The sequence below is a fragment of the Pygoscelis adeliae genome, unplaced genomic scaffold, assembly GCF_000699105.1.
Source record: "Pygoscelis adeliae isolate BGI_AS28 unplaced genomic scaffold, ASM69910v1 Scaffold186, whole genome shotgun sequence".
NCBI classification, from domain to species: Eukaryota; Metazoa; Chordata; class Aves; order Sphenisciformes; family Spheniscidae; genus Pygoscelis; species Pygoscelis adeliae.
In genome coordinates, this window is record NW_008825071.1 from 8187231 (window position 1) to 8211180 (window position 23950).

At 41.8% G+C, this 23950-nt stretch overlaps 1 protein-coding gene across 1 annotated transcript in view; it reads left to right on the forward strand.

The window, feature by feature from the left end:
• RNF144B (ring finger protein 144B) overlaps window positions 1–23950 on the forward strand; it is a 49074-nt gene that overhangs the window by 17577 nt on the left and 7547 nt on the right. Inside the window, exons 3-4 of the mRNA XM_009326508.1 lie at window positions 11901–12005; window positions 20159–20219. Of these exons, the coding sequence (XP_009324783.1) occupies window positions 11901–12005; window positions 20159–20219 (166 nt within the window). The remainder of the gene's footprint in view (window positions 1–11900; window positions 12006–20158; window positions 20220–23950) is intronic.

Sequence of the window (23950 nt, forward strand, 5' to 3'; positions counted from 1 at the left end):
TGCACATTAACCTCAGTGTTGGCTGGGCAGAGTAAACCTTTTGCCTGTGGGGAAGGGAGGACTGCTGAGGACTGTGCCAGGCAGAGCTGGGCTCTCCACTGCTCCAGGGCACTGGCTACAGGGAGAGGTCAGTGATGGCTGGGGATGTTGCTGTCCCCGCCTGTCCCCTGTTGGTGCCACAGCTGCCACCCCTCACCTGGCCGGTAGCGGGAAGAGCATCCGCTCTGAGCTTGGCTCTCCAGCGCCATGACAGCGAAGTGGAAAGTACAGTCACAGTTGTTTGGCATCTGTGCAAACTTCGCTGACATTGTCTAAGCCAAGAGCCAGCCATGAGTGAGTGCTGAATGCAGCTGGGAGAAGCCTTTAGACATGCTCTATTTATTTCAGTGGGCGTAATATGTCTCGATTGTGCTTATGCTCCATGTCTACCCTTTGTCTGGCTGTTGTTGCTTGTGTCTGAACATCCTCCCCATGGACGTGTCTGGGCTGATGCAACAGAGACACGTAGATCTTGCATCCTATAACAAAGGGGGCTCTGGAAACTTTTAATCTCGCTATATGGCTTTCTGTCTTGAATCCAGAGCAGCTTCTGGGAGGCTGTATGAGTTGTACCTTTGGACAGCCTCCAAAGAGCAGTGTCAGAAGCACCTTGCCACGGAGTGCCTCGGTGCCGGGGCTTGCATGGGGAATTGCTCGGGGCACAGCCCGCAGTAGCTGCACTGGTATGCAATGCCCTAAATTTCCTCCCACCCATGCCAGGGAGATACCTTCACACTGCCCTTCAGACAGATATTGGGGTAAGAATGTCAACTGTGAGCTATGGGATTGAGTCCATATCAGTTTTTCAGCTAGCAATGCTTTCAGCTTGTATAGCTTATTCTTATTTTATATCACTAAGGTTAATTATATAGATCCAAGAGTAGTATTAAATTTGAAATAGAAAAGGGCTTGACATGGACATCATAGGTTCTGCTCTACTAAGGTGAAACTGTTAGTTTTGTTAATTTTTTGTTCTATTACATGTGTGAGGTTTTTTTTTTTTTGCTAACTAATGATGATTCTGCACTATGATTGTTTTTCACTACAGCATTTTTCACTGTGGAAATAATTGGGAATTGTTACTATTTAGGCATCTGCAGGGGCGAGCTTATATCTCCTTTTCACTTGTAGCCTGTAAAACCAAGGAATTTAAATTAGTTAGAATTGTGTACAGCTATTTTTTCAGCTTAGAAACTCCTGTAATAAACATTATACCTCATAAAAGCTATATTCTAGCCAAAGTAAGTAAACTGTGTTTAAGAAAGTGTATGTTTGCATTTTGGTGGAATGTTGCTAGTAAGACAGGAGTTTTTCAAATAGCTATAGGCATTTTTACTCTCTCTATTCAGAGAAGAAAAAGCAGATGGCTTGCAGAACATACTTGCCCTCTTACTTGGTAGCCCAGTCAGGTCTGAAGAGACATCAGCCTTGTATTTCTCAACATTTGTTGCATTTGGCGTAAGACTCCACTGAAATGTGAGATAAAGCACGCGTTTACACATCCCAAGAATTTGGAAATGGCTATAGTGTACCTGATGGCTTGGTTTCATTGTGTTTGGACTGCATTAGTTTCGAATGAAAGACTGATCTCCGAAGAGGGTTGGGCAGGGATGTGAGGTATATTTTATCTGCAAAAGTTTTAGAGGACTGCACTTTATATTATTCAGGTCATTTCCTGTACCTATAAAACCTTTGCGGAGTGCCATGCTGTGGTGTACACTCTTACATATATTCAGCGATATATGTATTGCTTAAGCTGCATGGTTTTATGCTACTTGCCCCATTCCTGAAAAGGGAGGGCGTCTCATCTGTTCCTGATACTGCTTATTTTGTTTTCTGTCTTGCCAGTCATCCTTCTTGTATATTTGGTGGGATGTTCTTCCTATCTGCAGTCCCTTGTGCTTACCTTGTCTTGCAACTTTTTCTTCCTTGGATGCAACCATGTGCAACTATACAGGTTTTTGCCCCTGTAGTGGCCGCATCGCTCACATATGTACATAAAATAATTATACACTGTGTCTGGCTACACCGTCACAGTGTTACAAAATATAGTATTTTAGTGCACTTATATCTGGGTCCAAAGCAAACTAATATTAATTACATCCTGCTTGATACACTTACAGAATTATATTTTGAATATTACACTTATTTCTAGTCAATTTTCCTGCATGTTTGTATCCTTTGCTCTTCTCTTTCCTCCCCCAGATAGCTCCAGCAGTGCCTCACTCAGGCAAGACTCAGGAGTGCTCGTCAGGGTAGTGCCAGAAATGGACGGGCCGACCTCTCTGCTTTGCCTTTGGAGGGAGCACTGGCTGTTGCCCAGGCTTTGGCGCTCATTAGACTGGCTGGAAAGTATACATCTTGGAGACTGCTGCCTTTTCAAAACCTGGCTGAAACTGGGAAAACAGCTGGGAGAGATGATGAGTGGTGTGATTGCATGCTCCTCGCTTCCTCTTGCTAGAAATGCCCTGGTAGCTGGCACAGCATAAATTACCCTTTGGAAGCAGTAGTGAGGAGTGCAGGACTAGTAGTAACAGTGGAAATACTAAGGACCCTATGAAAGAATCGGTGTGAGTCTGTAGCCTGTAAGCAGTCATGGAGGTGAGGTTTTACCAGGTGTGGTAAGATTGCCCTGGTGGCAGTGATGACAGAAGGGAACCAGTGCAGTGCTGTTATGGAAAACATGGTTTTGGGGGTCAGTAAAAAAGCCGGTGTCAGCTTCTTCCCTGCATGCCAATTCTGTTTGGTTTTGTCTTTCTTCTTTTCCCCCCTCCTCGTAAACATTTCAGAGTCCTGACGAGAGCCAGGTGAGCAATAAATGGCATTGCTGCTATTTACATCAAGCAGCAGCTTATATCCACCTTGTGTGTTACTTACTGGAACAGGGTTCGAGGTGCCTGAGACAACATGTAACAAACTCTGAAAACAGAATATACTGTCATGTATTTGATTCCGTGTTGTCAGCACATGTTTATGCAGAACTTGCATGATTCACCCTTCTTTTTTTCCAAGCAAATTCTTTGTTGGGTCTTGTACTTCTGAGAAGTGTGTGAGGTAACTGAGTTACAAAACGTGCAAAACAATATCATGATGATCCACCTGTTTGTTATTTTGATGCACACAATGCAGGCTAAATGAGATTAAACTTCATGCAACCTTAAAAGGAGAAGTCAGTGTGCAATGTTGAATAGAAGCACAGGTAGCTTCTGTGCTCTCTTGGCTGTTCTACAAGTATAAGGTGATCCGAAGGCATTTGGGAGAACAACATTTTCTGCTGTAGCTATGTGTGACAGCAAGGCCAGGGCTAGACATGGGTGAAAAAGGCTCTTTTGCTGCTGTTGACAGCCTGGCGCCCTGGGCAGCTGCCTGCCTGACAAGTCAGGGCCTTGGGAGGCTGCAGCCTCCAAGAGAGAGGCTTGCATGCTGCTGCCAGCTACTTTTGCTAGAGGGGAAGGGGAAACCCTTCCAGAAATAGGAGTTTCTCTGTTGCATTTCACCAGCAGGACACTCTTAAGGCTCCTCTGCCTTCCTTAATCTTTTTAAGAGCACCTGTGCGTTGCCCTGCCTCCTTCAGGTGGCTAAATACTGACATTTTGTCTTTAGTGCTGTGAAGCCTCAGATCACTTGTGCAGGGGAGCATTGGAGAACTGGAGACAAACTGATGTGAAGGATCAGCATCATCAGCAAAAAGCAGGGGTAGAAAAGCCTGAGAGTAGAGGAGACTGGATGAAAGACAAGGAGGAGGCAGATGACAAAGGGCGTGGGATGCCTGCTAAATGGAGCAAATGTACATGAATACTCCAGTGAAAGGCTACTTAGTAAAACTTACGAGTAAGGGAAAATTTGGATTTGCCTTCCTCTAGCCAACACTGGGTTTTAGTATCTCTTCTGTTTCTATGTGCTAATTTTCAAGAAGGGGTTTGGTCCCCTCTTCTTCCTCTTTTTCCCCCCATCCTAGGAGACACCTGCATGTGCTCACGGCTGCACCAGAACACTACCTTCTCCTTTTCCTAAATAGACCTTGTGCTGCAATGCCCCGCTTACTTTATGTAAAGCTCCCCTTAGGTTGTTTTCCGCTTCTACCCACAGGTAGCAAGCTGTCAAGTTTTGGATTCTTTTTTACCAGCTCGACATTTGAAATGTTTCAGAATAGCTTTGTTTTAAAGTTATAAAAAAGAAAATTCCGACACCTGCTAATATTGGCACTGAACACACAGCACTTTTACAGTAATTTAGATGGTTTAAGAACTTCTTGCATGCATTTCTGTGCAGAGTCACACCAAAGGCAGAGTTAGTAGGGGTACCAAACAAGCACAAAAGTACCCATTGCCTTTTTGATGGATGCTACTATTCAGGAAGAGGGGCTACATGTTTCTGAAGTCAGTAGAGGTGGCAGCATCGGGGTGGTGGCCAAGGGAAGACAGGTGAGGAAGAGGGAACTAGCGTGTTTAATGACAGCACTGCATCGGTGAAGTTGGTGGTGTCTCCACTTAACAAATGAAGAAACAGATGTGAAGTAAGTTGTCAATGCCTCAGAGTGCCACAGTAACTGAGCCAGCCTGTGACATAAGCCTCATGATTATGTCTGTTTTGTAGCTGTTGGTAAGGCCGGGTTTGCCCTGACACAGTTTTGTTTGCAAGAGAGATGGTATTAGCAGCTGGTTCGGTTTTGGGAAGGGTGAGTTTCTCTGGTCCTTTTCTGTTTAGTGGTACCACTTCCTGGCAATGATTACCAGGAACCTATGCTGACTTTTATGAAAGGCTGCCAGGATGTGGTGGGCCATTTGTAAATTGGTTTTAGACTGTGTATCTGAGTCTATCTGAGTGTATCTGAGCAGATGTATCTAGCACCATTGGTGGTAGATCTTTTGAGGCAAAGCTGATGACAATATATTTCTCAGATATACTTGACAGTATATTTCTCAGATATACTTGGAAGATCCCCTAAAAAATGGCTTGTCGAGCAGCGGGAGGCCATTATATTCTGGTCCATTGTCATGTTTGCTTGGCGTTTTCACTTGGTCATGACAAAATAAAATGTTTGTCAGTCATGTGATTCCTCCCTTTCTACTGAGCCACAAGATGACCATATGTCGTTTGAGTCTAAAGGGGCATTTTTTCACTTTCTTTCAAGCATCTTTCTCAATAAGGCTCTTATGTGGCCTGATCTTCTATCCCTTTGAAGGCAACTTCATTTATCACTGCATCTGCTCCTTAGCAGTTAAAATACAGGTTGGGCAATACAAATGCATGTTTCATTGGACTTTTGTTTTTCACTTTAAACTGTGCCTATCACAAATTTATCTCTAACAAACTCATAAATGGCTATTTCTGTGGTGTACTTTTTAAAGACTTTCTTTAATTGGAAAGGCCTCACATTTTTTTCCAACTGAAGTGCAGATGCCTCCAAGCTAATTGCCAATAGACTTGATTCATCTAGTTTTAAGACCTGTTGAGAAATACTTGAGAGATTCCAGGAGTTCTATTACCACACATTGAAAGCAACTGGCCCATTTTAGAGATTGAACATGCGGAAGTGCAGATGTCATGACAATGATGAACATATTACTAAGCGTTATGTAGATCTGTCATAAACACTATGAGTACTGTTTTGTATTTTGGTTTTTTTAGGGGGGTATATTTAATTGAGTACACAATTGATTAAATGCTGAGTGGGTCAGGTGGTTAAACTTAGAGTTCTGACATGAACTCTCTCACCGAAGTCAATAATGCTACATATTCCATATAAAACTACGTCACTACAAGACTACTTTGTCTTGTGTATGCGCTGAAGAACAGGTAACACTTGTAAATGATAAGAAAGAAATGAAAGCTATGTCTTAGTGAATAAAAAGTACATAAACATTGCCCAGAACTGAGACAAAAACTAAATGCCTATCTGTTGATCTGTTCTCAATAAAAAGACACTCTGGAATGCCAAAAGGAAAGTTATGTTTTCTTTCCATTTACAGTCTTTTTTTTTTCACCCCCCCCCAAATTTTGGGTTTGTAAAAAGGCTAAGGCTAAAAAAACCCGAAACCCAAACCAATACAGTTTTGAGGACAAATCTGGAAGAGAGATTTAACATTTAACATCAGTCTTGTGGATTTTAAGATGGAAACCTGAGATTTCGTTAATTTTTCTGAAATTGAAATTGTCTTCAAGTTATACATTAGTAGGAAAGACCTTCTTCTTTTGGCAGGATGCCTTCATTCACTTCTTGCATTTTCGTATTTAATGTAGATCATGCCCCAGTAGTGATTAAGAAATACTGTAGATCTGGTTTTTTTCCCCTTCCGCAATTCAGTTAGACAAATACCCTTATTCTGTATCAACTGCTGCACAGCGGTTAGCAGCAATATCTGTAGCATTTGACAGGAAAACAGGCCAGCCCTTTCCATTTCTTTCTTCTTCCTAGCCATCCCTCCATCTTTCTTAATAAAACTACCAGTTCAATTTTGTCATGTCACATATGTGGTTTCCTTTTATGCTTTCACATCCAAACCAATGAGGCTGCATTTAGGGAGCTGAAGAGCTGCATGCAGATGGGAGACGAGCAAGGTAATGGAACATGTCAAGGTACTTGAGAAAGCAATATTTAGGAATGATTGAGATTAATCTTTTGTCTCTGGTACAGAGATTATCTGAAAGTGGTTTTGAATAGAAACATAAGATTTCACAGTGAGAGGGATATAGTGCCTTTGTCAGATCATTACCTAGCAACATAATACTGAAATTATACTTTGAACTCATTCTTACGTTAAAATGCAGAACCGTTATGGTCCCTTTGCAGATGAAATACATTGCCAAACAGCCTTTTTTTTTTTTTTTTTGTGTTGGTCAGTACATTAAAAATCCCCTCCATACAATATGCTTTGGGGAAAAAAAAAAGTTGAAGTTAGAGCAGCATGTAGGAGAAGTGTTGAAATGAAGAATCCATTAATAGCCTGAATAGAATTTTCTATTCCTGGGGCTTGCAGCTGACCATAAAAAACACTTTTGAAGATTAGAGGAAGTGTTTGTTACTGAAGAAGGAATTTTTTATGTTATTAGTTTGTGCATTGCTGGATTGGGCTTTTCAGTGCTTTTTTAAGATTCTTCCCTCATGTTACAACATACACTTTCAACAAAGCCTTAGCTCCAGGAGAGGAATGTGTACTTGGGGCATATGTAAATATTTGCCTAAATTGTAATCTTTCTTACAAGTCCTGCAAGATAAAAAATAAATGTATATATGTTGCATGTACTATGATAATTTGATCCAGATACTTTACCGGCCTTAACTTACTGGATACTCTTGAGTAGCATCTTGTGAAGTAGGTAAAGGGATATTGACCTTATTTTATTAAATAGAAGAAGGTGATGGCCTGAAAGACAAAAATGGCGTAAAAGGAAAAAAATTCTTGCCCCAAAATGCTTAGACAGCAAATTATTTGAAAAAGGTCTCGTTATACATTATGAATCTCAGGCAGAGAAAAGATTACTTGTAGAACTCTTTCCACTGAAGTTGACAGTAGTCCAGCAGGAGCAAAACATGCTTGGCAAAGTTAGATCAGCACCAAAACCTTCTGTTAGGTGTACTGAGTTTTACTGGTGGAATTACATTATCACATTTGAATTGATCTCTCTTGCTTGATTACATCAGGATTTTGTGATGTACCCCAGAACACAGATACGTACATGGTATAGTTGCTCAGTGGGGAAAATCTGAGTAAACTGAACATAACTGATTAGGGTACAGTTGCAGGTATGGAAGTTAAAATTCCTTGGGTTGGTGTCTACCATTTATTTGAGGGGTGAACGTAATGGAGCCAAACCTCCAATTTCGTCTGTAGTCAGCAGGATTCAAACCTGTTCAGCAAGACCTCAGTAGATTTTTAGTCTGTTGCCTCAACCGTTCTGCCTTGACTATGTGACGCATTCGTGGAAACCTCGCTGTGCTGGTAGGAAGGTCACTGCTGATGACTTGCTCTGACCATGGAGAGTGAGACGATGGTATTGTATGACTGTCATTGTAAGCCACGGGTCCTGTGGTGCAGCCTCTCCAGCCACTGGCTGCTCTCCGTGCCTATAAGTCACTGCACTGTGGGAAATTGGTGGAGGAGTGTAGCCCAAGTGTGTTGAGACCTGGTGATTTCTTGGATGTCAAGGTTAAGATCCTTTCAAGGAACTCTAATACCACAGAAGGCTATCTTGATCTTAACTTTGTAGAGCAATTAAGTAGCATATGTAGTGTATGCAGTTTTCCTAACTGAGATACTGCTGATTTTCGTAGACAAAATGCATGAAAAGTCTTACCATTTTATGTCTGTATAATGTATTCTCCATAGTGTGGGAGGACATACTGCTTAGAAGGTCAGTCATGATTCATTATATAGATATTGAATCCTCTTTTCATCACATTTGCAGCTTGTACATCTTTTCAGATACTTTTATTTGCTTTTCAAGTAAGTAGCTAAATTAGTAGCTGAGCTGTAAATAATAGTAAAACCCCTCTAAAAACAGTCTTAGTGTTAAAGTGAAGGCATATTTTAAAATTTTAATGATTTTTCCACTGTCTCTTCTTTGCCGCTAACTTGTGAAAGAGGGAACAAGAAGTTCACATCTTCATTCATGTACAGACTTAGGTAAAAAGCTTAATCCTTCAGTGGTAAGTGTTAAATGCTTCCTTCAGGTTTCCCAGCACCTTTAAGTACTTCCATCATCTTCTTGAATTGCACCCACACCACCTTCTCCACGCACAGAAAGTCAAGGCAAAAGATTTAATATCTATAAAAACTATTTAACAGGGAGGTTTTCTGTGAAACATTTGAAGATCCATGGCACTGCACAGACCTGTTACAAAATCTCTCCAAGTCACCCTCTGAAAGCACAGCACCCTCTAAAAGTATCACAGAAGGCTGCGGTTGCTCACTTACCCTCACCTACAACCAAGCAGTGAGCTAGAAGAGAAGGAGAATCCAGATGCACTAGCAATCCTTCGAAACCTCTGTTCTCCTGGCTTGGTACCCCTAGTGATTTAGATACTGCATATCAAAACTGATTGCAAAATCCATACTGTGGATTGAAGCTCCTTAAGAGCTTCATGCCCGTTCTTGCGCAGAAGGGTAATTGTCAGTGCTCTGAGCTTCTGTCCTGGAAGTCTAAATTAAGAACAAGCCTCTGGGCTGCTGCTAGGCCTGCAGTAACTTCTCAGACTTTGTCCTCCATCTGTAACCGGCTGACCTGAGCTGCCCCCAGAATACAAATCCACTGTACCATGCTGTCAAAGCAAATTACTAAATATCAGGCAGCACCACAGAGGAGACAGAAGCCAAGATCTTAGCAAAAGTAAAAGGTTGCTCTTCCATGCTTGCTGAGGAGTTAAGGCAAACTAAATGCTTTGGCGGGAGGGAAACATTCCCCCTTCCCCAAATGCTGCCCTGACGCTTGATCCAGAAAGTAATCAGGTCTCCCATGAGGAGAGGGAGTAAGATGTTAAGGAGGCTCTGCTGGAGCATCACCCACATATCTAAGAAGTGCACCCAAAACACTGCAGCACGTGCGGGCTTTGGGGAAGGAACTCGGAGGGCAGAATTTTCTGTTTGCGTTGTTTATGGTGGAGGCTGGGTACAGGCACAAACCAGGAAGGAAATTTGTGGAGGGAGTGAGCACTTGATACCCCATTTCTCCTGTGGTATTGTCTGAAGCATGTGGGCAATGCCAGGTGCTTAATGAATGTGGGGCTGCAGGAGCAGGTCACCCACAGTCTATCCACATCAGTAATAGCACTGGGAGCCACGCTGGGCTCCAGGGAAACTGTTTTTGGCTTTCCCTGTGCCACCTGCTGCCACTGTCCAGACCATGGTGGCAGCAGGTATGGGCAGGGCCCCATCAGCTCTGGTGTCTCTAGGGTACCTGCTCCCAGGCACCACCGTGGTTATGTACCTGCTTCTGCTTACTGCTCTGTGGAGGAGCTGTGTGTGCTAGTGGGGTGATTTGATCCAATGGATAAACTGACTTTTTAGAAGCACTGTGCCTAGATGCCTTTGGGAGAGGTGGGCGAGGAGATGGGACAGGGCACTGAGACTGCTGTTTGAATAATAGAATAGCTCCTGGTTAAATCTGGGCTGATATTCCCTAGGGAGTTCTGCCTTCAGTTACTGACATGATTTCTTTTTTGCTCTTCATCTGTGAGTATCTCCCTCACCTCCCACATAATACTTGCACCATCAATTCCTTACAGCCTGCTCTGCTGCTTTCTTATAGGGGTGCGTGCTGGATCTGAATCCATTAGTGCTTAATGAGCTAGATATTTAAAGCTTACCATTTAGGTTATACCCCTACGTTCTTCTAAATGAATACGCTTCAAATATTTACAAATAAAAAGTAATCATTTAAAATGCCACTAAGTTGAGCTGATTCTACTTACCAGTTTTCCAGTAAAAATACAAATGAGGAAATGTCTTTAATCAGAGCACAATATGCAAGGCCTTCTCAGAACAGTCCAAACTAACGCAGACCTGAATGTTAAACTGTTTTTCCAGTATTTATAGGCATTTGTGAAGAGTCCTTACCAGAGCTGATGCTCTGGAAGGCTGTGATTTACCCATAACCCACCTAGTAGCTTTTGAACTCAGTGACTGTTCCCAAAGTTAGCAGAGAGACAGAGGTCTCAAAGACCTTACGTTTTGACATATTTCTTGAAAACTGATGGGGCAATAAGGGAAGAAGGCAGCGGTACTGAGGAGGAGGATGAGGAGAGGTTTATCACGTGGGCATGAAATACAAATCTGTAGGGAATAAAGCTGCATTAGTCCTGCTGCTTGTAAAGTATGTTGGTTTTAATTTACAATAAACTATTCAAGCTGATACCAAAATCTGCCAGAAATCCATGTTTTGTTATTTTGTTAACAGTGATTTGCAATTTACTGTATGCTTTGTCATTATTTTGAGGAGACTTGGTTGTTTTGTTTATTTAGAAGTAAGCTCACTCACTTACCTGTGCAGTTTGGAGATACAATTGGAGCACTGTTCTTTGGTTCATTGCACCAGTTTTATGCCATGATTTTATTGAAGACACTATAATACGTGTTAAAAAGACAAGCTGAATATATTTGAAGCTGAATATATTTGAAACTGGCATGCCAATTAGAATGTGGGGAGAACAGAGGGCTTTTTTCCTTGGAGTGGGGAGTCCTGCCATTTTTGTGTAATGAAACAATTTGGAAACATTCATAAGGTGGCCTCCATGCTGGAAATGGACTTTGAACTCCTGCTCAATAGACCAGAGGCTGATGATAAATCATGGTAAACTATGGAAATTACCTGATCTCTGTGGGGAAAGAGGTAGAGGAGGGAAAGAACTGATAGCTGCTCATCTTCTAGGGCAGATTACAACCTCCTAACCAGGTTATACACCCCCTTCCCTTTTTATGCAGCTGAGAACAGTAGTGTTTTTCTTGTAAAGGAGGTCTCCTACAATGGAGACTGCTGGCTGAGAGTCTGAATTAAGAACACAGGAGGAAAGACAAAAGAGCAAAGCCTGTTTAATTAGGATGAAAGATACCCCCCCTAAATCCTCCAATCCCAGTTTAGCAGAGCGTAGGGCTTGTTAGCACTGAAAGGTCTGACTTGCTGACTTGGGTAAACGCAATGCTTGGCAGATGAAGTCATGCATAATTAATTGTTCTTTGTTGCATTCTTTCCAATGTAATGACTTGTAGCATTCACGCTTATAATAATTGATGTTTTCTGTGTGCAGGAGCTTCAGGACAGCCAATTAAGGCAGTGGAGGTGGTAGCTGTGCAGCATCTCTAGCATCTGTGTGTTACCAACATACGGCCTCTAACTTTTTTTTTCTTTTCTTTATTTGTTTCTAGTGCCTAAAACAGTACATGCAGCTGGCAATTCAAGAAGGTTGTGGTTCTCCTATCACATGTCCAGACATGGTATGCTTGAACCATGGGACCCTACAAGAAGCAGAGGTATCAACACTTTTTTTCTTTTTTTTTTTAACATAAACCCCCCAAACTTCTTTATCTACTTAATAAATATGATCATACACTTTTTCCTCCCTTTGATTACCTTTAATGAGCTTTTGGCAAGAAGCCTGACTGACAAGAGGAACTAGAAACAAACAGATGTTTTTCAAGAGTTTTCCTCCTTTTTCCTTCCCTCTGTGCCTTGAGGAAAGGCTTACTTGGCATCCAGACAACCTCCAAATTACCCATGCAGGTGACTTAACCAGAATACCCTGTATCCCAGAATTGCTAAGCCTCCATCAGTACTCTCAGTTAAATCAGATTTGATTTGACTGCAAACACTGAAATTCTTGTGCCTCTCTTAACTCAAGAGCAGGAACTCAAACTGATGGTACACAAGGCCAGAATTTCTTCACGCATGTTTATATTGGGCTGCAACAAACAATTTGCCGCCCAATATAAGCATGCAAGACTCTGTATAGTTATATGGAAAGAAAGGTATCTGCACAGCACGGGTAGAAGTACGTCTTAAGAGATATGAGAAGTGTCTTCATTCCCAAGGCAGAGATGGGAGAGGTTGAAAGCTCAGAAGCTATATGAGGTTTAGGCAGAGCTGCTTGCACGTCTGGCACGTGCACAAGTAACTGGAAGGTTCAGTTCGGAAGTTGAAGGTGGAGAAACTGGAGGGGAAGTGTGCTCCTCAGACCTTCTTGTACTGCTTGGGACAACGGGTCTCAAGGGGGCTGTAGATGGCCCCTTACCAGGCTCCTTGATGGTCTCCCAGCAATGCTCAAGCAGCCTCCTGCCTGACTTAGGGCCGGTGTAAAGTTTCTGAATTGGGCTTAGCGCCAAACCCATGACATGGGGAGGAGCTGTTGGCAGCGTGGCTGGAACCCTCATACATGCCAGGTGTTCTGTGCATGTAGAAGGCCATGGAAAACTGCGGGCAAATCTGATGTTGCCCTGCAGCTATCCTTGCTTGCTTGCCTTGTGAGCCAGGCGGGCCCCTGCTGGGCCTGGGAACACAAGCAGGAAAAAAAACAAACCAGGAAAAAAAGGTGGTTAAGGGATTTTGGCTGGTTTTGTGCATTCTCTCTGCATTTGTTTGCAGGGACAAAATCAAGGAGAATCAGATCTCCATCCCTGAATTGAAGAAAAGCAGTTTATCTTCCAGGTTCCCTTGAGCCCTGTGTATACAGATGACATAACTGTGGTAGAAGTATATAATCCTCTTCAAATGCAATCAGTGGCAATGCAATTCCCAATATCAAAAATGCCTTTTTCTCCAGAAAAATTCAGGATCTCCTCTCCAACATGCATTTGAAACGCCGTGCTTAGTTGAATCAAGGCCTGGGAGTCGCAGCTATGTTTGTTATGGTGTGCAGGCATATGGTGGAGCTTTTCTTTGGCTGAATCCAGCTATTGTGGAAAGTAGCCAGGTGCTTCCCTTCCTCCTTTCTTCTGCATAGATACGGAGAAGGCATAGCAATGCCCCTCCCACCCATTGCACCAGATTGGAGACAACTAGCCTTTATTGAAAATGCATTTTTTAAAGAAAATTAACAAATGGTAGGAAGAATTCTGCTCTGTTAAGCTAGGGTTATGATGCTATAGGAATTATAGAGATATATTTCCCCTTACTAAAGCAGGAATACACTCCAGGGCATGTATTAATGGACCATTAGCTTAATCCTTGGGTGCTTTTTGGGCTGAAGGCAGAATGACTAAACAGCCCAAATGTGCATTAGTGTCCTGTGGATGAATGAATGTTCTGACGCTCCCTTTTGGTGATGCACTTGAAACACAGACCTTCTGCTTGAAAAGCAAACAGCCTCCCAACCTGGTTAAAATGAACTGCTTCTGTATTTTACCAAATATCTATTTCAAGGAAGAAAACCCCCCAAAAACCCAGGAACAATAGAAAGAACAGATTGTCTCCGTTAATAATCTGAAAGATTAGTATGTAAACTACAGATTATATATGAGCACTCTGTATTCTTTTTTCTTGTCTATAAAGGCTGTTCCATGTGAAAATGTAGCCTTTAAAAGCTATTATTTAAAAAACAGAACCTTATTCAGATGGTAGAGAATGTGCTTAAATATGGCTATTGTTTGGCATGGAAGTACTATTTAGAATTACTTTTTATTCATTACACACTCTGAAACTCCTGGTGTAAAAGTATGAGCCTTCTTGCCTCTGGAGGGTCTGGATGTTTTGTCTCTGGCTTCTGGCAGGAAAAGGTTCCTCACCAGAACAGTGCCATAAGGAATGACATGTTGCCTGTACCGGGAGAAAAAAAAAAAACAACTGGTCTTTTTATCTCCTTTGTGTTAGCATCAGGGTTTTGAAAAAGTGTATTTTTCATGTCATGTCCATTCCAGACTCTCCTGTGACTGATGTTTATCAGGTACTGTTACAGTTTGGAGAAAAAAATAGCAGTTCAAACTGTCTTTGTCGTGGACATGGTGTTAAATTGGTTCCTATATTTTGGGCTAAATTATGTGTAATTATGTCAGCTAACATGGTTGTTTTGTTTGCTTTTTAAATGCCTTTTGCCCCAGTCTGCACAAGGGAGATAAGGTGAACTTAGACATAATTTGAAGTGAAGGAAAGCCTTTTCATTGACTTCAGTGCATTTTGGATTGAGCTCACTTCAATAAGGAAACTGAACAATTAATAACAAAGCTTATAAGCAATTTATAACACATTATAGCTATGAAAGTTCCTCTACTTCCCTCTTATTCAAGGTGTGTAACATTTCTGCAGTGCTTTCCCGTGACCTATTTGTCTTCATTGTGAATTAAGTCTGTTTTATCTTCTTGGTAAAATTCTTCAGAGTTTATCTTGTTTGGTACTAAATTATGAGAGCCTTTTCACAGCTCTTGCCTTGATTCTGAGACACGTGCTTCTTGTGTTGGTTTCGAGGGATGGAGGGGGGCAAAAACTCTGGTTAACATTTTAAACAGGGAATAGAATTTCTTTTTGTATGTCTTATGAAGAAACGAGGAAGTGTGAATAATAGGAACGTGTGTCTCTAAAACAGTTGAATATTTCATCAGTGTTTGGGGAGTAAACTACTTATTCTGAGTATAGGAGATGTTGGGAGTTAAGGCTTTACTTTTGGTGAGCTAGAACATTGTGTCTCATTGGACCTCAGAAGAAGGTGTTTTTGTTTTGTTTTGTTTTGACAAATAGTGCATTCAAACAGAAGGAATTGTTCCCCTGGAGTGCTTGAAATCAAGGGCAGTCCTAGGTCATATCTTGACCTGTTCCATCAAGATAGCAGCTGCTTGTAGTATAGCTGGTTTTAACTAGAAATAAATGGGTGTTGGTGGTGGGAAGGCAATGGTTTTGGCTACAGACTCTGTTTCAAATAGCTGGTTACACACACAAAAAAAGGAAAGTTTAAAAGCAGTCTCATTAAACAAGATGTTTGTCCTTTCGAGCTCTAATAGTACAATAAACAAAGATGATTTGGATTCGTTCCGGGAAGCAGAAGGTAGAAGGAACATCTTATGTTAATGCAGTTCTCTTTAACCATGCAGACTTCAGTCTAGAATATTCCTGTCTCTCTTGGGAATTTGCTCCATTGATTTAATTGGACCAGTTAATATCCCTAATCTAAATAAGGGATAATTTATTATGGTTTGAAATGGTTTTACTTGGTGCAAATCCAATCACCAGTGTAAGCTATGAATCAGGGTAAGTCTCAACTGCATACAGGGATTTCTAATGCAGTACTCACTTGGATAATGTCTAGGGGATTGTGCTTTGCTATTTCTGATTCGTGTATTGTTTTGAAGCTTGTAATGTTGATGCCAATGATCCGTTTATACATAATCTGATTTGGATTAAAACCATGCAGCAGGCAGTAAAGGAGATACTGGTTTGGGCTCTCCTTTTGCCTCTTAAGTTAGACAAGGAGAATTTCCCCTTTGCATGCAGTGCAGATTCTGCTTATTGTCCCTCCATCTGTGTAAATCGATGCTCTACACCAGTGCTAACCCGGCAGAGGGTTGTCAGTGATTTGTAAAGTGATGCTGAAATGGGACAGTGACCCAGATCTTAAAATTCTTAATTGCGTTATATTCTGTACGTAGCTGAACAAAAATCGCATTGGGAGTCAGTTTAAAATACCAGTTTTATTTTTAATTTGAAAATTGGTTTACATTTTGCTGGGGGCAATTGAAATGGTAAAATGAGGAGGAAGGTGAAAAAATGTTGCAGGCCAACCTATCTTTTACAGGGTCAAAATTAAAATGTTTGTTCTTCTTATTTACTCATTTTTAAAGAAATCCAAGGGGAGGAAATGAGAGAGTCTTAATTTTGTTTTTATTTGTCACTAAATAAGAGAAGAGCTCCTTAATGGAGAAAATGAATAATTCAATATTTCATGATGACTCTAGTGAGCATGTTAGCTGATGAAGAAGGTGTGGATGTAATTTCTAACAATGAAGAGATTTGAACCCCCATACCCCTTTCAAAAGCAAACCACAGCCCAAGTTAAAACTATTTTGCGCTGCTTGGAAAACTAGACAGTGCCTCTGTGAGTGGGACTTTCGCAGAGGTGGGCAATGCAACCCTTTGCAAGTAGCAGTTGCTGCTGCCAGTGCAGGATCTGCCCTTGCTGTGTATCTGCTAAAGCAAGAAAAGGAGAAGCACTTGTCCTGGTGAACATTCCTCCCTTGGCATTGTCAAGGTTTGATTCATACGGGTGTGAAAGGAAGTAAGATCTATTCAGTTTTCTTGATCGCCTCCTTGCATCTCCCTTGAAAGCCTGAGAATAGGTGGAGTAGTGATTTTCCCTTTCCACTGTGGTAGCCAGTGTTTAAAAACAGGGGAGTTGTTCTTCCTTGGCTCCTGGTTACTGCACTGCCCGGGTTACAAGGAACAGTCTGCCCCTGTGTAAACTGAACCCAATTATTTCATATCCTTTCATTTAACTTCCTTTGCTCTTTTGTCTCGCGTAGTAATAGCACCCCTGGTTACTATACCATGTTGGGCAATCTCTTTGGACACTTGGCAAGGGTCCAGCTGGAGCCTTTTGTGGTAGTAAGCCTTCAAAATTTTGCTTTTTTTCCATGGATATTTTTACTTCAGGTGGAAGCTGCTGTTCTTAGCAAGAGCTCTTAGGTGTTCTTGTGCTCTATAACAAGAGTATTTTAACTGCAGACATTGCTTACAGAGTATAGAAAACCAGAAAAGTTATTTCAACTCCCAACAATCTGATAAGTCTCAAATCAGCATCTTTTCAGGAGAGGAGAGTCCTTGCCTCTCATTTTATTCATAGGTTTTTATTGTAAGCTTAACCCAGTATTTAAAAAGAAAAGCCCCAAAACTTGTCCTGTAGCATTTCTTGCTGCATTGAATAATTTCATAGCCTACAGTAAGAAACGTCTGCTTTCTGAAGTGCTCATGGTCTTTCTCTTTTGGCCCTTTGCCATCTGCCAGGTTGCTGGTTTGCTTCCTCCCCAGATGTCCATCCTCTGTCCAGCCCAGGTGTATGTGCGGTTGTGCAAGAGAGGAGGTGTTTGGGATGGACTCCTGTGTGGGGCTGGAGAAGTTGTATGAAGATGAACATTTAGACTCTGATGCCAAGTAGGAGGAGATAAACACCTAATCCCCTTAACTATGCTTACGGCTGTCCTTCTCGATTAAGCGTAAATGAGATTAAAAGTTCACTGAGGATAGGATTTGCTGATTTTTTGGGGGACCTGATAGTCACGTTTCATTTTTTTTTCAGTTGAGTTTGCGCGTACAGCTTTGATGTGGCACTGAATCCAGGCAGCAGCATATTGTGCATTCCTTTCCTCGTGCCTAAAGATACTAAATCTGTGAGGGGCTTTGGCTCAGCACCTCGCAGGTTTACCTCCATGTGGGTACTATCAGAGGCTGGTCTTTCAAAGCCTGCGGGAGTCAGTGGCAGAGGTGACGGGCTGCGTGTGTCGGTGCCCGGAGCTGCGTGCAGGGAGGGGGGAGCTGAGCTGTGAAGAGGCTACATAGGAAGAAGGGTGAGGCTGGGTGAAACCGGGGGGGGGAAAGGCTGGCATGGTAAGTTTAGGTTTTCAAGAGGAGAAAGGGAAGCTTTCAGCACTGACTCTGCTTCCCATTGAAATCTGCAGTAAAACTCCTGACTCTGCTCCCGCTGTAATCAAAAAGGCCGATTTTTAATACATGGGAAATTCTGCTCTTGAAAAACTGTTTGTTAAAAGCAAGAGCAAGCACAGAAAGACCCCAGACAACTAAACAATTCACTCAAGTGGCTCTTACAGCATTGAGACTCTCTGTTTTAATTTAGTCGTAATGAAGGGAAAATTTAAAGTAGTTGCCAATGCTCACCCAGCTAGAGAAAAGCAGATGACTCTTTTTGTTTTCCAAACTCTATTTAGATTTGCAGCTGCCCTGGGGAGGAGTGGGCAATACTGAAATGATGTGTCTTGTGGGTTTTATATAGCTTTGTTGGTTGGCTTCGTTCTTCGCTGAAGCTGCTGAACTTCATGCTTTTTTCCCCATTTGATTAAGTTGTTATTTGTTTTCAGGAGTGTTTCAGCTGACTTCTGATGAACGGGTGAAGAGTTTTCCAGGAAGCTCTCTGTGTCTTACAGTCATATTAATGTACTATTGCTTAGCCATGCAAATACTTTCATATTAAAAATAGTTTACACCCTGAATTCAGAAACTGAATGAGGACAGTACTTTGACCCAGTGCTGATTTACTAGTCTAAGAATATGCTTTGCAAAGATTTGTTGGTGTTTCCCATTCTGATATTAAATCCTTTGATTTCTTCAACTATAAGTCTTTTAAGTATCTTTGAACACTTAAATCTTGATATCAGTTGGATTATTTTTTGTATGACATTGGTTTAGGTCAAATAAGTAATCCAAACATCTGCTTCAAAATGCAATTTTAATTCCAATTGATTTGAGATCTTAATAAAGCAATTTTGTATTTTATAATATACAAATGGATATTTTTTTTTTCTTTTTTCCATCTATGAAAGCAAATGTATTCACAGCATGATACTGAATATATATTGAATTTTTTTGTCTTTGTATTTCTTCTCATGAGTGCCATGTCACACAACCCAGAAGGATAGCAAGGGCAAGTGTCCACTTCACTGAGGGCAACATTTTGCCTTTTACAGTAATCTGAAAGACTGTGGTGGGATACTGGATGTGAGGGTTGAGAGCCCTTCACTTAGAAGCTGTCAGTTCTACACTGTCTCACAGTGCTTCAAATGATTAGGTCTTGTATTAGTATTAGTCTAGGTTTATTTTCAGTAAAAGAGAAAGACATTTTCAGTGCTGGTACCGTGTTACGAATGGATCAAATAAAGGGAATGATCTCAGATTCTGAGTCCAACAAACATGTGGCTCCTGAAGTGTCTGTGAAGTTTCTTTTGAACCCGTCCTTACCCTGTATGCAGGTTTGCTTACTAGTTTTAAATAGGGTACTTGGTTTTCTTACGTAGACTGTTAATTGGAGATTAGAGCATTCAGCCTTTTAGGCTGCTAGTTTAATTATGGTAATGTGTAAAAAGTATCAGCAAAGCCTGTTTGTCTATGCCAACTAAATTTGTTAACTTCAGTCCAGTTCCTAGTCGGCTGGTGCGTGTCTAAGGCAAATTCCAACAGCAATGGCATTAACTGGCTCAGCCCAAAACCCGTGAAGTGAGTAAAAAATGGAAACCAGACTAGCTTTTAAGTTCCTGAGAGCTAAGTGACCCCTGCCATTAAGACTGGAAGACATGAATGAGGAATCATTCATTTGAGCTGTATTCTTGTGCATGAACAACATGCTGCAGTGTTCAAGGCTGGCAAGCTGTCACCCTTCATTACATTAAACCAACATGAAATAAAACTGAGAAGCCTGAAGTAAATACAGAATCCACAGAGAAGGCTTTCCTATGCATGGTAAGAAGGGTGTGGGCTGAACTTCTGGGCTGTGTGGCTGAAATAGGAGAGGTCAAGAACTACTTTACGTTTTGGAGAAGGAAGTCAAGGTACGGAGGAACGTGGTGGTGAAAGCAAGTAGGAAAAGAAGGTTGATTTGAGAGCCAGCTCAGGAGAGCAGGCGTGTAGAACAGAGTGCTTATTAATTTTTTTCAAGTCTATGTTTCTAATGCTTTTTCTGTGTGTTTGTTTCTCATTTCAGATTGCCTGTTTGGTGCCTGTTGACCAGTTTCAGTTATACAAGAGGCTGAAGTTTGAACGAGGTGTGAACCTTTTGGTTTCTATTACCTTCCTTTCTAAAGTGTCAGTGGAGGCAGCAGTATTACATACTGCAAAGACAAAGCCTGTTGGGTGAGTTAAGGAAGAAAGAGAGAAGATGTCTTTGTTTTGAAATAGTTTAAGAGCATCACTAGGTCTGACTGTGCTCCACAGACAAATTTGAAATTATTTCAGTGGAGCAGGATCAAGAGAGTGGCATCTTACTGAAATACCACACTTTGACTCAGGCTTGTGGGCAACTCTCAGATTGCCTGCCTGAGGCTCCATCGTTCTTCCCCTAGCATGCTCATTCTGGGTCCTTGAGGTGGTGGTTGTACTGGTAGAACTGGACAAGGTACTAGAAGCTGGTGCAGGGCACACATGGTCCTTTCATACATCCATAGGGATCGTCAGAACTTCTGAGGGGGACAGACCCTGTAGTGTGATGGGGATTTTTGCAAACATCCCTGCAAGAGAGCTTTTCTTATGTAGAAGCCTCATGTGTGTTCATCTAGTATATTTTATTTTTTCCTGAGGGATAATTGGACCCCTCATTACTGAGTAAGTCCTATTAGTAAAGAAGTTTGAAACTGAAGGTCTCACTGGGGCCAAGCTTTCCTATGCCAGAGGTCAGCCTTCTGCTTCAGGAGAGATGGTTCCTTGCCAAGGCTGAAGAAGAAACTTGCTAGTCAGTAAGATGAGGTCCCATGCTGGTTTTAAAGACTGACACCAACTTGAAAGTCTCAGCTGGAAGTTGCAGCGTTTTTCAAAGAACTCACTCCGTGGTAGCTTGCAGGGTAGTGTATCTGGGACTGATCTGCCCTGACTCTGCCTGTTTTCAGACTTTCCTTGAAAGACTGTATTTGTGTTCTTGCTTTGCATTCATGCTTAGATGCAGATGGATTGGGAATGTATATAAAAATGCAGAGGTTCATAAAAGTTAGGCACAGTAATGCACTTGAAAAGATGGTCAGATAGAAGAATAGATGGGTTTTTACAGAATCTCATCTGGCATGAGTCACAGTGAATGACCACGAAGTACAAAAACTGCAAAATGAGCATACCTAAGTATGCTCCAGAGTTCATGGGCAGATGCAGATTGTAGCTATGATTTGCAGGCACTCAGGCCAAAAAAGAAAGAAAATCCTGAACCCTGCTTTCATTTTTTTATTTCTCCTTCCTATTTTACCTTCTCGTTTACCCTTAATTCCTTAGGAAGTCCCTCCAGTTCATAAGCCAAGCAGTGGCTTGTCTACAGCCCTAGACAGTGGAAATCAGAGCTTGTTAAATCACCTTATTAAAAGGTTAAGAAAGAGAGACATTCTTGCAATACATTAATCTGTTTTATGTAAAACCTTTTTTTAACTGAAGACTGTGAAACTAATGATTTCCTGGTATCTCCTCCTCTGTAACTAGCCAAAGCTGAACTCCATGATCTTTTGTCCAACTCCCTGTTACATCTCTTTTTTTTTTTTTTTTACTACCTCCCACACACGGAAGCCTGAAACTTGTCTATTTTTTAAATCCTCCTTCCCTTTTCTTTCTTGCCTAAGTCTGACAAATCCTCTTCCACCTCCACTACCTCTCTTCATGATGTTTCTAAGATCTGTCCTTCCTCCTTTATCATGAGTAAAACTGGCATGCAAGCGGCAGGCTTAAACCCTAGCCTTTTTGCCTTGCCTATTGGCCCCAGCAGTAAATTCAGCTTACTGATGCCTGGAAACAATGTTTTCTGCTAACTCAAGTTCTGACCTGGACACCAGCACTAATCCCAAACCTGGCCAAGACCTTTTGCCTATCCTGGGTTTAGCACTGCCCCCAAGGCTGACCTTTTTGGACTCATCAGCTGGACCCGGCTTATTAGCTTCTGCTGGCCTGAAGCTCTGTTCTCAGACATGATCCTAGCCTGGCAATGCCTGCCTGCCCGACCAACGCCAACGCTGGCCTGATGGTCTTTTTCTGAAACTAGCAATAAACTTTCCTGATGGCACCTGCTGGGGCCGAATCCTGACCTGGAATCTGCCCAGGATCTCCCGGCAGCTGAGATCGGATGTGTGCTGTGTGTCTGTGTCAGCCATAGTGCAACCTAGCCCTTTTCAAACCTAGCGCTAAGCAAAGCCCAGGATGCTACTGCCTAACTCTGCCCTCTCCCATGGGCTCTTGCCAGCCACAAACACTGTGTGCCTCACGATCCATTCTCACACCAGCCCTAAGCCAAGCTCAGCCGTGGCTCCTTGACCTAGCAGCAAAAGCAGTTCATCAATCTTGGTGTTGAACCATGGGCCTTTCCCTAAAAACACGTGAGCTCCAGTCAGGATGCAGCCCAGTGGGCAGGGCTGGTATCAGCCAGAAGCTGAGCCAAGTACACCTTCTGAGGGCCACTGATTTACTTAATGACAGAGAACATTCTGAAGAACTGAAATACAGCATAATAGCAGCATTGCTCCTATCAGCCTTTCAGGGTTCATTTAAAAATTAAGAAAACCTTTATATGTTAAATATTTTGAGTTGCCTTTTTTTCTTAGTTTTCAGGTTTTTTCTTCAGACCAGGCGCTGGGGAAGAGCTAACTTGGGCTTGCTAGGGTTTTTTGTTGCTGGGGAGAAGGAGGCAGCGTGGTAAGGGGAATAAATAGAGAGCTATGAGTTTTCCAGACCTTGTTGTACCATCTTCTTTTCCATGTTTGCAAATGCAATAGGCCAAATTCTGATCTTAAAATAGGCAGGTACTAAGGTGTCTTCATGATTTTTGCTCTGATCAACAAAGCCCTTTATTCAAACCCTTTAGCTTCCTATATTTAGACCCTTCTCGTCTCAGCTTTATTCTGTTGACATATGGGCTCTTTGCTTCAGCACTCCCTTTGCTTTACTAGAGATGCTAGAAATAAATAACCAGCTTCTTGAGTAAGTCAAAAGACTTCCTCTTGCTTTGTAGTCTTTGCCTACCAGTCTTCAAGTGATTGGTAAAATCAATGCTTCTTACCCTTCTGGACATTTTCCATCATGACATGAATTTTGAGGAAAATTTTGAAGACCTGAAGAAGGACTTATACACCCAAAAGCTATTTTCTCCATCCCCCATCTGTGCTAACTATTTTAATAAAATAGATTTCCTTTCCATTTCCTTGTTTTTTAAAAAAATGGACAAATAATACTGGGTGAAAAAGTAGTGAGAAGTAATTGGCATACAATTGTGTGTCTGTAGATACTTGCGTAGTTTAATAAGGAATGCACTGAAAATATTCTATCCTCTTGTGTTTTTTGTGTTCTTAGAATGCAAATGTTTTCAGACTTAAAAGCAAGCTTTCTAACATATCTGTAACTTCTCTACAATCAGTCAGGACCTAGCCACAGAGCTTCCACGCGGTGTATTTTAATAGAAGAAACAGGAATTGCTCTGTATCTGTTTAGGATGCAGTTGATGTGGTCATCAGAAGTAACGAAAGAGAGGAATAGGATGTGGTTAGGACATATGAATTGTATTTCAATTTCTGTGACAATTGCCCAATAGGCTGGGTGGTAGATGATGAGAACCTCCATTTTATGCCTGACCGAAAAGTAATCCATTTTAAAAGGAGGTGTTCCTAATATTCTGTGAAAGGCATAATCTCATCCTTTCAGTGAGTACCTCTCCTGAGCCAGAAGTTCTCCTTTTTTCAGGGTACTGCATTTCCCCTGTCTGTCTCCCACACCTCACCTGCTTGCTCACGCATTTTGTGGAAACTGGCCAGATCCCTGC